The sequence below is a fragment of the Anas acuta genome, chromosome 21 (genome assembly GCF_963932015.1).
Source record: "Anas acuta chromosome 21, bAnaAcu1.1, whole genome shotgun sequence".
Lineage (NCBI taxonomy): Eukaryota > Metazoa > Chordata > Aves > Anseriformes > Anatidae > Anas > Anas acuta.
In genome coordinates, this window is record NC_088999.1 from 4792491 (window position 1) to 4805761 (window position 13271).

The 13271-nt window shown below is 54.2% G+C and overlaps 1 protein-coding gene across 8 annotated transcripts in view; it reads right to left on the reverse strand.

Annotated features, from left to right (window-relative positions):
• Nucleotides 1–13271, reverse strand: part of RPS6KA1 (ribosomal protein S6 kinase A1) — a 43013-nt gene that overhangs the window by 17341 nt on the left and 12401 nt on the right. For 3 of the 8 annotated variants that reach the window (XM_068657660.1, XM_068657663.1, XM_068657659.1), the window contains one exon: nucleotides 1198–1251. The exons of 2 other annotated variants lie outside the window; for them this stretch is intronic. In XM_068657660.1, coding sequence (XP_068513761.1) covers nucleotides 1198–1251 — 54 coding nt within the window. Of the gene's footprint in view, nucleotides 1–1197; nucleotides 1252–3605; nucleotides 3765–11496; nucleotides 11587–13271 lie in introns of those variants that run through there. 3 more of the 8 variants (XM_068657661.1, XM_068657666.1, XM_068657664.1) reach the window with 3 other exon arrangements.

Genomic DNA, 13271 nt, shown 5'->3' on the forward strand with positions numbered 1-13271 from the left:
ATTTTTAAAGGCAGTTCTGGAGCAGACAGCGTCTGAACGCACTGCTGCTCAAATGTACTGGCAGGACAGAAGAGAGGTATTTATATTATTTTTCTCCTTTTTATTTCCAACCAACCCTTTTTGCCTCGTTCCACTTCCAAACCCGTTTCCCTTTGACCTTTGCAGTGGGTCAGGACAGACAGATGTCTTCTGCAGCAACACCCTCGAGAGTGTAGATAAGACAGAAACCCCTTGAAATGAGTAAAATGACACCCACACACCTTTGCAATTAGAAATAACTCCGTGTCAGTATTGATTTCTGAAATCCTCCAGAGTGCAGGGTTTCAAAAGAGGATCTTGGTTTGGACCCAGAGAGACTATGAATGTCTTCCCTCCTCCGCCCTGCACCGTGTTCTTTGATAACCGATAACAAAATGATTTCATACCAGGAGCCAGCTGGTCCCAGCTCTACAAAGGGAACCTCAACAACAGGCGGTGAGGTCCAAAGCCACTGGGAGGCTGAGTTAGGTGCCAGAGAGGGGCGTGAAACAGCTCGGCACAGCCATGAACAGGAGTCTTTGCGAGACCCAGCTCTTCCTGACACCCACCGCACTCAGCCACAGCCCCAGTGAAGCAGAAATCCCGTCCGCAGACGAGCTTCCACTTCCCAGGCAGCTCTACATCGCTCGGTAAAACCACGCAGGAGCTGCAGGCACCCAACCAGCACGCAAACCCAGTGCCCTTTCTCGAAGATCTGATAAATTTTGTTCCGACCACGCCAATTTTACGTGCTATCAGCCCCTGGGAGCAGAGCCCGTAAAACACGGCCAGGAAAAGGCACGGTACAGCCATGTAGCTACGCCGCTGGAGCCCCCGCCCCAGCAAGCTGACAAGATCAGAAAGCTGCAGGAGACAAAAGTGACAGCACGGAAAGGGGGTCGGTGTGGGGAGGAAGGAGGAGGAGGATGAAGTCAAGTCTAGGATGTCATGTGAGCAGGTGACTAATCGCTGCTTGCTGTATGAGCAGTTCCACCTAGCTGAGACGGGGCGCTAGGTGCGTGCTGCGAGGAAAGATTGTTTTTTTTTTCTGAGGTCCCTGTGAGCTCTGCTCACACCCTCGCACAGGGTGTAAGGCTTTGGGGACCACCTGCCATGGCACCAAGCATGAACTGCACGCACGCATCTCCTGGAGGCAGCGCCTGCAGCAGGCTCTCTTACCTTGTCTGCCGAGTCCACAAGGTCTTTCTCTATCCAAGTGATGTCTGACTTTGCCTGCGGAACAACAAACGAGCGTCAGCACAGAGGGGCTGTGATACTCTGCTCAAGTTTTCCCAAATAATTTGGTTGGTAAGAGCTGTGTACAGTCCCTGGTTGTGTCCCACCACGCACACCCCTCCTCAGGATGCCATCCTGAGCCGTGTTGGTGGGTCCAGGAGCAGGAGGAGCCGGGGGGAGCCAGCTGCTCTTAAAGCCTTTGTCAGGCTCCGACAGGCAGCAGAGAAGGACGTGGTGCTGGCGGTGGGATACACGCGTTCCCCAAGAACCAGAGCACCACCACCAAAGAGGGAGACTGACTTCTGGCAGGTTGATTAACGTCTAAACGAGATTTTGCTCTGTTACATCTGGACGGGCTCCAAAAGCATCTGTTCTGGCAGCGATGTCCCCAGTTTCCAGCACGGCAGAGAAGTCTGGCACCACAGTGGTGAAGAGGTGAGGGCTTCTCCTCAAGGGCACGCTCGGCATTTCTGGAGCAGCCAGGAGGAACATATTCAAATAGCAAAACTCACCACATCCCTCGAGGGCAGGGCAGGGAAGGGCAGCTCAGCTGCTATGACAGGTCCCTGAGCAATATTAGAAATATTATTTTACACCGCCCCTGGGACCAGACAGAATTCTGTGAACCCTTCCAGTGAAAGGCAGAAACGTTTGAAGGGTGCTTAGGAAAGAACTGCTGCTCAGCTAGGAAATGGACGCTTCTCCTCCCAAAATCTCAAATGGGGAAGGAGTTTTTGGATGGACAGAGCTTAGATCCCTACCCTGCTGTATTTTTACGAATGCACGTAGATAGGCTGTGGCAGCTAGAAGCTTTCATCTGGTTTTGAGAGAACGAGCTGAAGCTTGAAGAGAAAAACCACCCCAAAAATCAAATCGCATTCGAAACATTTCCCCTGAGAGGTCCGTGTCTTCGGCTTGCAGATGAGACAAAACGCGTGTGACTGCGCACAGAAGGGATCTAAGGAGAGACTCGAGCTGTGACTTCTGTTGTTGCTTTCAGAGCCGTTAGTCAGCACGCCGAACACGTGGGAGCCCGCGGCGCTGGCAGGGCTCTGCGGCGCCGAGAATGTCACCGGGTGGGCGCAGCGCGAGGCAGAGCGACTGCCACTGGCTGCCAGCAGGTCTGAAAGTAGGACAGGAGCTATGGAGAAGCGAGAGAAGAAAAAAGCCAGCCCTGAGGGCAGGGAGGAGCCGCAAAAGCAGCGAGATCAGAGCTCAGAATTAACTGGTTTTAAGCTCCGGAAGGACTCGATCAGATCGGAGGGGGCCCTCGCCTTCGCCTCGTCCCCTCCTTTCTCTGCCGCGGTGCAGGAGTGGCCGAGGTCTCTTTTGGGAGGTCTGGGACAAGGTGGCTGTCCCACCTCCCATGGGGGGAAGCCGACGTGCTCGGCAGCCAGCAGAGCCCCAGCTGAACCCCTTCCCGAGCCCTAGTGCCCAAAAGTGCCCACAAAACCCTCACGGTGCCCCTGGGGATGGCACACACTCAGAAGGAAACCTGCTCCCTCACGGCTCGGGCTCCCCAGCACATCGCGGGGAGCAGCGAGCGCCGTGCCCACCGGGGAAGGACTGGATTTGTCCCCAAAGGCACAGATCGCTGCGGGTCCACCCCAGCAGCACCAAGAGGCTGCTCCAGCGAGCTCTCAGCCATCTTCCGACGCCCACGGGCTCGGGGAGGCCATCTTACACAGATCCCTCCGCTGGGAAATTACAATCACCACTCCTGGAAAATAAAAGAACACCCACGGCCGCCGACCAGGTTCGAGTCCAGGAAGTGGCAGGAGGCAGAGGAGGAGACAACTTCTTTTGAACTTCTCAACGCCGCGCTCTGCCTGCACAGATGGCTCAGACATCCTGCACCAGGGGCTGGGGACACGCTCGGTTTCTTTCCAAGACCAAGTTCAAAATACAAGTCCTCTCTCCCACTTTCCCCTTTTTTGAGGAAGGATTTTACGAGCCAGAAGCCGAGAGACAGGTTTGTTTTTGCTCGCATTTTGTCACTTTGCTGGTTGATATAGTCACATCTAAATGCAAGAAAAAAAACTGCAAGAGCTAGAAACAGATTATGCTTTTGGCATTTCGCTTCCTATTCATCAACAACTAACCAGAAGCTGTTTTAATTTCTGTTGCTTCACACATGCTCTGGTCCCAAAACATTCCCAAATTCTGGCAGCACCTAGGAAAGACACTTCTTAGAAAGCAGCTTTACCATCGGATAATGCCTTTCCCAAAAGCAAAACCTGTTAATTAAAACTGGACAAGGTCTGGCTCTCCAAGCTCGGGCGATTCGCCGACTTCTCCCTGCGCCCTGCAGAACAGACAGCACGGCACTGCACGCAGAGCAGATATTTTACCAGCTCGACACTTGCCTCCTGGATCCTTGGCTTGCTGCGGAAGAGGAGCCTCAGCATCTCCAAAGCTTTAGGCTGCTATTCTCCCATAGTTTGCAAGCTGCCTTCCGAGCTTAGAGCTCTCTGCAGCACCCAGCCGAGCACGAGAACCCCAAGTAGTAGTTACGTCACTGGGATGTATTTTGGGAGTTTTCGCTGAAAGGAAACTGTGGTTTCAGATGGGGAAATTGCATTGTGTGGTGATCGCTGCACAGCACCAGCGACCAGAAGACAACACCAGGGGACTTTGGTGGTGCTCAGGCACGGCTCCTTCCATCAGCAAATCTCAGCGGGCTGCCCAGCAGGACGGGTCCTGCAGTCCCGTTTCACACACAGGCATGCAGAGAGAGCAACTGAGCACACCTGGCTCTCCCCACAGTTACACTGCCCCGTCCTGAGGGGCACAAGTGATGTTTCCAGCCCAAACGTACCCCGTACATCGGGTGTTCGAATGCAGGCTTGCACCTCTCCATGGAAGGGGCCAGGAGGAGCCATTTTCTGCACATTTCCCCCATTTGTCCCTGCCTCATGTCACAGCCTCTGCTTGGTCATCTGCATCCTGCTGCATCAGGTCTTTCAGAAACCGCTGCGAGGCCCCAGGCGAGGTTTGCACACTGACAGCTGACAGGGTTGCACAATCCAGCCCGCTTGCTTCGGGGTCAGCTCCTGCGCTGCGCCGCTGCGCCACTGCCCCGTGCAGCGCCCTCAGACATCCAGAGGTGTCCTAAAGCAGCCAGGGGGGAGGAACTGGAAGTGGCCAAGTCAGGCAGTGCAGGCATGGGGACTGGCATGGAGGGGAAGGAGGGTTTGCTGCTTTCAGAAGTGACTGCTCGTGCTGCACGATGTGGCAGGCTCGCAGTGTCCGCGGCTGGCAAGCTGTGCGGTGCTGCCCTGGGCTGCAGCACGAAAACTGCTCCCAGGCTGTGGCTGTGTCCTCACGGGAGCATCCCAACAGCTCCTTTCCGCTTACACAGCCTGGTTCTTGGGGATCTCCCCCTCCTCCTGTGACAGGAGACACAACAGACCTCAAAACAATTCCGTAGCGGGGAAACACAGAAGCTGGAGCTTACGTTTGGGCAGCCAGGACTCGTGCAAGGAATTAAAGCAGCTCCATTAGGCAGGCCTGCTTCAGTGTGGTCGTGAGAAAGCATGACTGAGTATCTCGGATTGTGGTCTAGCCTCTCTTCTTATCAGTCTTCTGACCTATATGTTAACCCAGCTGAAGCTGCAGCACAGTTTCATCCTCACCTCTTTCTGCCTTGCCAGGACCTTGCTCAGCCCGCCCAACCTTCCTCTCACCTACAAACAGTGCTGAGTTCCTGAGGCTTTCCACAAGGAAGAGGCCCATCCTGAAGTCCCTCTGCTAAAGCCAGGGAGCAGAAAGCAGGCTTGGTTGGAAGCAGAAGCCATCTTCACTTCAGGTGCTGCTAACAGCCACGCTAGGAAAGGCTGCTGAAGGAGTAGAAACCTCAGCACTGCGTGCTTTCCTCCCTCTGCTCCCACAAGAAGGGACCAGGACCAAATATTCCATCTGTTAGCTGCCTGTACGGTGGTACGTCTAAAGCAAGAAGCATAAATCCAAGGAAAACGCAGCCCAGGCAGGCAAGCTGTGGGTCTCAGGGCAAGGAACAGCCAGGCTGAGCCAAAAGAGCCTTGTGCTGTCACGCTTCCAAGTGACCTCGTGCATCCGCACTGAGTTTGACACTCTCAGGACAGATTTAAGTTGCTTCCAGGCCTTACTCCCTATTTTTTGAAAAGCAAAAAGGTGGTGACAGAAGTGGGCTTGCCAATTCTTTCTGTTCTATACCCATGGGCCCTGGGAGAAGCGATGATGCGATCTGAGCAGTGGTGGGCCAGACGCTGGCACTGCAGCGCCAAGACGCGGCTGTAAGCTCAGTGTGAAGCTCCTGCCATAAGCAAGAAACATCCTAAAAAAGACATCACCCCAAATCCAACAGCGCCAGGTCCAAATGGATCCCAGCGCGTGGTTTAAAAATGCTGTAATCCGATTCTGTGTCAGCAGACAAGCCTGTAGGGCCAACTCCAGCAAACCCTGACGTCAGCTCCATAACCAGGACCCCCTGCTCGCTTGCTTTACACCCGAATACCCCGGGGACTGCCTCTGCCTCCCGCCTGGATCCAGCTCCAGCCCACCAAGCTCTGCAAACACCGGCACAGCAAGAGGGGAGGGAAGGCACCAACAGGAAGCCGATGGCGTGAAGAACTGCTGCCTGAGGAGAGGCAGCTGCTGCCATCTCAGCAGGCTCCAGCAGTGGGCTCGTGCCCCAAAGACCGAAGCGAAGCCTCAGCAGAGGTTTCGGCTGCGGGCTGGGCCTGAAGGTCTTGAGCAGGAGAAGGATGAAGATGACCTCTGAGCTCTTGCAGCCCAGAGAACAACTGCTGGGGGTGCAGCCCCCTCCAGCACAGCCCATTCCTGAGGATTTGTAGGAAGGTGCCAGGCTCAAGGGCACGGGAGCTTGGTGCTCCTGAACTTTTGCATCAAGTTATTCTGTGCAATCCACTTTGGAGCGATTACCGCCCCGCTGAGCAGCAAGTGCTGGTAACCGGGACTCCCACCCTAGAGAGAGCCTGAAATAAACGGGAAGCAAGGGATCCTGCGAGCTTTCACAGGAAACAAGCGTGCTTTTTGCTCTTGTAGAGAGCAGAGTGGCAAAGGCAGCACAGAGGCAAAGGCAGCTCTGTCTGGAACAATTTTATTTTTTTTTTAAAGGTGGTGGTTCTCAAAAAGGGGAACAAAGCAAAGAAACCTCACCAGCCACTGCTCCCCTCCTGCTCAGCCCTTATTTGGCAGGGCTGACGGACGGCTGCTCTCGTTTGCTAGCACAGCAGCAGCAGGACCACCTCCTTCTGCCTTCGCTCCTTTGGTGGGTCACCTCCAGGAGCTCCTGGCAGCGCCCAGGTTTGGTCCCAGCATGAGAAATCCCACGTGAGCACCCATCCCTGAGCTGCACGGCTCCCTCCTGAGCAGAGAAACTGCTTGTGCCCTTGCAAGCGAAGGGCTTTGGCTTGTGGTACGTGCATCTGAGCAGACCCAGCAGGCGGCACGGAGGGTGCAAGGAGCTGTTTGGAGAGATGGGCTCAGGAGGCACCGAGAGGAGGGAGGTTTGCCAGAAGCAGGCTCAGCTCTCAGGGCAGAAGCCATTTTGACAGGAGAGGAAGTGCTGCCCACAACAACAAGATGGTCGTAGCAGCAGCTGCAGATTTTAACTCGCTTTCTTGCCATCTACTAACTTCCAGGAAAGCGAGGCAGGCGACGCTAGCTACCCCCACAGGAAACCTGCCCTCCCACCCGCGCCTCTCTCTCGAGAAGCCCGCGGCTGCTCCTGGACCTTTTGGGAGCTGGCTGCCCCGGCAGGCTGAGAAATGTCACCGTGTACCTGCGCTAACCCGCAGCACAGTCACCGCCCCAACCACCACCTCTGCCAGCCCTCGCTGGGAGGGGAGAGTAGGAGCTAGGTCAGAGTGAGCAGGAGCTGTTGCTCCTTGTTTGTGTAGGGGAGGGAGCTGTTTCGTGGCCTGCCAGGAGGGCAGATTCTTCAGAAAGATGGAGTGTTACAGGCTGGGTTTGAACCCCGCTGTTGGCAAGGACAGTCAGTTCTTTTCCTGAGAATTTCACAATAACGCCAATCTCGGAAAAGACCTGGAACAAGCTTTTGTGCAACCTGTATCAACCCAGAGAGGCTGCAGATTTGAAGCTGAAAATTGGTAGCCAGCAGTATTAAATCCGAGTTTTGACAAGGCAGTTCTCACTCCAGTTCGGAAGAGAAGTTAAAAACCAATGTCCAGCCAAGCAGAACATTGTGCGAGATCATAATGATTTAAAAAACAGCTTGGAGAATTCAAGAGTTCCTCTTTTTCTGATCAAGCAGGCATTTCAGTATCACGGTTGTATTCAAAGATTAATTTCTGAAGCCACCTCTCTCGTGCTTACGCATACCACACAAGCAATTAAAGAAAAAAAATAATAATAACTTGAAACCTCAAGCCGATTTAAAAACCTTTCTGCCCAAGAGGAGAATCTGTCCTGATCTCTTGCACATGTTCCAACCGGTCTAATTCCTGCCCACGCTCCCTGTGCCATCCCAGCTCCCTCAGCACCGCATCTGGCCTCCCTCGTGGGTATGAAACCTTGTGGGCTCCAGCTTTCCTGCTCCAGCATCATCCAAAACACGGCCAAGCATCGCTGCAGGGCTGCCTGCTCAAAGCAGAGAGCTGACCGCTCTTTCACTGTGCCCTACAAGACAGGGTTACGTTAGTTTAGTACGTGCTAGCACTCATCTACAAAAGGTCACGGAGAAGAGATGAAACCTCTCACTTGAGCTCCTCAACCACTTCCATCCATCCTCAGACCAGGAACGGTTGCAGAAGAATTCACTCCTGGAAGGTGCATAAAAAGAGGCTGCAGAGGCAGGGAAGAGCTGTGCCCATGCCCTGCTGAGACACGAGGGGACTCAAATCAGCTTCTGCAAGAGGAGGGAGAAACAGGACAGCACAAACACGGGCAGAGCTTAAAAGAGGGAGAAACTTTGAGCAATTCCAGAGGCGGATCTGTGGGGAGAGGCAGCTTTGTTAGCCCTGGCACGCTTTAAGCTCACGCTGAACAAGGTATCGGCTGTTTTGACAGACAAAAGCCTCCGCGAGGCAGCCCGAGCGCGTGGGGTGGGGGAAGGCAGAGCCCACCCGCAGGGCGGCTTTGAAGATGGAAGGCTTGGACAAAGTCACTTCTACAAACACGGTTAAAGAGCACCGGAGACTTCGGCAACTGGAACTTCCTGATAAGTGGATAACGAGGGGGGTGGATTCCTGGCAGGGAGCTTTCGGGCTCGAGGTTCACAAGAAGGGATTGCGGAGGAAGAACAGCGCTGCTACGGGAAAGAGGCACGTCTCGCCCCGCGCCAGCCCCGGGGACTGTTTTATTGGTCTCCTGGAAAACAAAACAAAAAATGGGGCAGGGAGAAAGAGAGAAGAAACGCAGGACACACAGCTAGAGCTCTGCGCAGTGATTTCTGAGGGATGCTGGTGTCACAAACCCTGCTTGTCACCTCTGTGCACCAGCTCTTGCTGGCAGCTGGGAGCAGCGACTGACCAGCTCCATCGCGGCAGGGATAGAGCCAGGAAACTCCCTCCACGTGGCTTTGAACAAAAGCCACAGAACTGTTCACGCCAGGCATCAGAGCATCCTAGAAGCACTCCGTCATTCTCCTTGGGGTAATTCCTCTCCATTCCGAGAGGCAGCCAAACGCTCAACAGAAAATTAATTCGGTCCCCCTCGGGAACAATTCTGCTGCCCATCTGAGCAGCGATCTTGGCTCCCCACAATGGGGTTTATAAGCAAATCCCTAAAAAGGGAAAACTCAAACCAGGACGGTCCAGTTTTACCCTGTTTGGTGTTTATTCAGAGCAGTTCCACCCTGTCTTTTTTTTTTTTTTTCAAGGGCCCCTTCTTTCAGCAGAAAGCTTACTTCTCTTGTATGCAAGAAAATGACCCACATCTTCTTCCGTGGAGGTGGATGGAGTTATAACAGGAAGGAAACGCTGCGAAATCCCGGAGGCTACAAATAGATACCAACGCTCTCCGGCAACAAACAGCAGAGCAGCAGTAACAGAGCACAGGATTTCCCAGCAGAGCGTGGTGGCAGGGCACCAGGGCGTGCAGCTTGGGCTGTGTCACCACCAGAAAGGGGCTGAGCAAGTGGCGGGGCCCGGAGGCACCCCTGCTGCCCTGCCGCAGGCTCCCCGGCCGGGCACACTCCAGCAGGTGGCACTCAGAGCTTCTTCAAAGCCCAAGGCACATTTCTGAAGAGCAGAGAGGGATCGTTTCATAAATACCTTTGTCGGAATATCCGGCACCCCTAAGATGGGGAATTTAGGAGTTGGTTAAGGGATAAGGTGTTTTCTCTACCAAAGGCTGAGGCTGAAGGAAGGAGGAGCCAGAATTTGGCCTGCCAGCAGAGCTCTCACAGCAGGGCAAGCCCTCCTGCTTCACAACATCCTTGCTGACCTGCTCTGCTGCTGCCTGACTCATCTGACCAGGAGCACCAAAATATCTGCCTAATGCCAGAGGTCAGGTCCCTTGTGGGACAGAGGGGAGACAGAGCAGAGAGCCTCAGGCACAGGGATGCCCCTTGCACTCGATCTCTTCCCTGCTCCTGGCCCTCTCCAAGGGAAGAGATTCTGGCACCAGATCCTGCAAGCCTTTAAAAAAAAAATAATAAAAACACTAATAAAATCTCTCCACCCTTTCCAGGCACAAGCCACAGCTGGCCAGGATCAGCTGACGAGGAACAGATTGGGATAAAGATACAAGCTCAGGCAAAAGATCTGCCCAAAACCTGGAGACTTTCTGATAGCTCCCTGGTGCCACTGCAGCCAGCCACGGAGCTGCAGCTGCAAGAAGAGCACTGGCAGGGGGCAGGACTCTGCACCCAGCAAAATGAGATACCAGAGAGGAAAACACCTTCAACTGCTGGGAGATAAGGAACTACTTAATCGTGCAACTTCTAAAGGACAAATTGGTTCCCGTATAGAAAAGTGCAAAGGATACTGCGAGCCTTTCCTGCAGCCCTACAGATTCTGCTTGCAGGCAAGGAGGAGAGGAGTCAGTCTGTTAATTCTCACCAAACTCAGATCAACTTGTGTGCTGCTGGTGGTGAAAGCAGAAGACCACGACCCAGGTTTTTCTAAATGAGGAATCCAACTCCTAGGTAGCAGCCCTGAAGCACTATCCTCCACCTATGCCCGATGCAGTTGTGCTGCTTTCAGTGCCGAACGGGCAGGCTCTTTGTAACCGAACTGGAAAATACAGCACTGCTTGCACAACGCGGACCGAGATCGCTGCCCCTGGAGTTATCGTGGGCTGTGGAAACTATTCTCTATTGCAGGAATGCCGGAATTCCACACTCCTCCCACAACACAGGCTGTGGGCAGTTTTCTTCTCGCAGGACGTGAAAGTCTCAGGTCTTGCTGGAGCCTTTGCCTGGTGAGTCCTAGGTTTGGGTACACCGAAAGCACCCACCCCTCTCCTGCCCCCCAGGAAGGACAAATTGAAAGTAAAGTTTCACACGCTCAGATGGTGGCTTAAAATCAAAACCACATCGAAAACACACCCCGAGGTGTGTGGTACTGACACCCTTGTGAGAACGTGCAGGATGAGAGCCTGCCACGGCAAAGCACAGTTTTTCATCTGACTTGAAAAAAAAAAAATACTGTGGCAGCCAGCAACCAACCCCTCTACTGCTCGGCCATGCCACAAGGCACGCTCCTGCTCCGGGTCCCTGGGCCAGGATGGCGTAAAATGAAGATTTCCAGCCTTCCCCTTCCCAAATATCACAGTAGAGGAATTACAGACACCTTGAATAGCAGGAATATCTCATCCTGTTTCTCACATACACAAAACCTGCTATTTTAAGGAGCATCTTTCTTTCTTTCCTCGCTGCCTTTGCCGAGACCCACGGCTCCCCTCTCCCAGCACGGCCCACACAAGCTGGCCCAGGAGAAGCAGGACCCCAAACACCACAGGCACACGAGCCCCGTCTGTTTTAGCACACCGTGCTCCTTGGTGGCCTGCTGACAGCGCACAGACATCGCCTCCCCCTTTCTGTCACCAGATCCTGCATATTCCTCCTCTGTAAGCAGGCCAGCCCGAGCCGGAGTAGTTCAGCTGAACACACCTCTCACAGCGAGGGAATCGATCCCACCACATCCCGGAGTGCTTACGGGAGCACAAAACCACTCTGCTGGCAGGCAAGCCAGGATCCCTTGACCCGTGGCAGACGCTTTGCTGAAGTCTAGGTTTCAAGTACAAACGAGGGACGAGTGCCCTCGTTTGCTGTACCTGAAGGTGTGGGGGACGTTTCCTGGATGTGCACTTCGCAACTGGCGAGGGACGGGCCCAGATTTCGTGCTGCATTCGGGTAAACCCTTTTTGCCTCAGAGCAGTGAGATCAGCTGGAGTTTCTCCTGAGCCCAGCCAGCTGGGAGAGTGCCTCTGCTTTCCTCACCGCCGAGGCAGTGCCAGGCAAACAAGCGAGTAGCTCTTACTAAGGGCAGAGGGGAAGAGGAAGGGCTGGAGGAATCCCAGATGTGCCTCTGAGCCAGCGATGAAGCCGGTCACCCTCCAGCAAACCCGGAGTGAGACTCGCAGCTCTGTGCTTAGGAACACCTGGCCAGGGTGCCGTGCTCCAGAGACCCGGGTCTGCTCTGCGCCCTTTCCAAAATCTTTAAGATTTTCAGTTCTTCAGTTTGAGCTCTCTGGGGTCCTCTTCAGCACCAGCACTGCTGTCTGCCTGCACAAAGGCAGCTGCCACCACTCCAGCCCCCACCCCATCTTCTGGGGCCAGTTTCTTTCTACCTTTCCCTTTCCCTCTATCAGGGTGATGAGCACACAGCTCCCCTAACCCTCCAGAGAAGCGCAGGCAGAGCTCTGGCTTTGCTCACGCTTCCTCCCAGGTCCACAAAGAACTTGACTCCACTCCAGTGCCCTCTCTGCCCCCTGCAAAGTGCACCCATCTGCCCCCACAGCTCCATCCTGAGACACGTGGCTGAGGGGAGGATGGCAGGAGGATCCCTCGCTTTGCTGCAGGCTCAGGAGGATTCACCCCTTTGAACTCTCACCGGGAGATGGATGACACAGGCTGCCTCCGGGGGCAGATGGATGACACATGTTTCCTCCAGGTACGGCGTACAGTACAAGAGGTGCTTTTTCTTTTTCCCCTCCAGTTAAAGAGGCTTCCTGGATGCAGAATCTGAGGTAGTTTCTGTTAACCCCTGAGGTGGATGGAAGTGGAAAAGGAGAGGGCAGAGCAGTTGTGATCAGTCAGAGCTCTGTGGGGCGCGACGTGCAGGAGGGCTGTTAGAGTGCTGCTCGCGAGCTCTGCAGCCTTCGCTGCATTCCTCCTGTGCAAGTCCTGTAAGCTGACCCCTCTTCAATTATTCATTAGAGTCTGCAGCTCATCAGAGACTCTGCTCCTCAAACAGGCGTTTATTTGTTATTTTTTTTGAAAGAGCTCAGAAGCTTGCTGGTAACCATCGCCCGGCCTCACCAAGGACGAAGAGCAAAGGTTCTGGCAGGACCGAGGCAGGCAGCTGTCAGGCATCACATTAAAAACAAACCCACTTGATTACCTCCACTGACAACACGGAGCAGCCGGCTCAAACCCAGAGCCTCACCACTGACAGGCTGGGGAGCAGCACGTTGAAAGAGCGGCGATGGCTGCAGCTAGTCCTCGTGGTGGAGAGGGGAAGGCAGATTGCCAGGCAGCGCTAAGATGTTCTGCTCCCACCAGGTTAAGCCAGGCCTTGGGGTCCAACCCAGCAAGAGAATTCTTTGCTAAGAGGCTGGAAGCAAGCAAGAGGGGCACTGGGCAGAGAAGGGATGTGCTGAGATATCCATCTCTTCCCACATTCGATAGCTCTCTAATTCTTGGAGAAAACAGCAACAGCTGTACAAACACACCAGGTCTCCGTTTCAAAGAAGAGCATTTCACTTGTTTGTTTTAAAACCTTTCATTTTAAGAGGCTGCAATTGGAGTCGTGTCCTGTGCTGAGGCTCACACACCACTGGGCTTCCAACAAGATCCGCGCTCAGCCTGGAGTAAGAGCTCGCCTGCA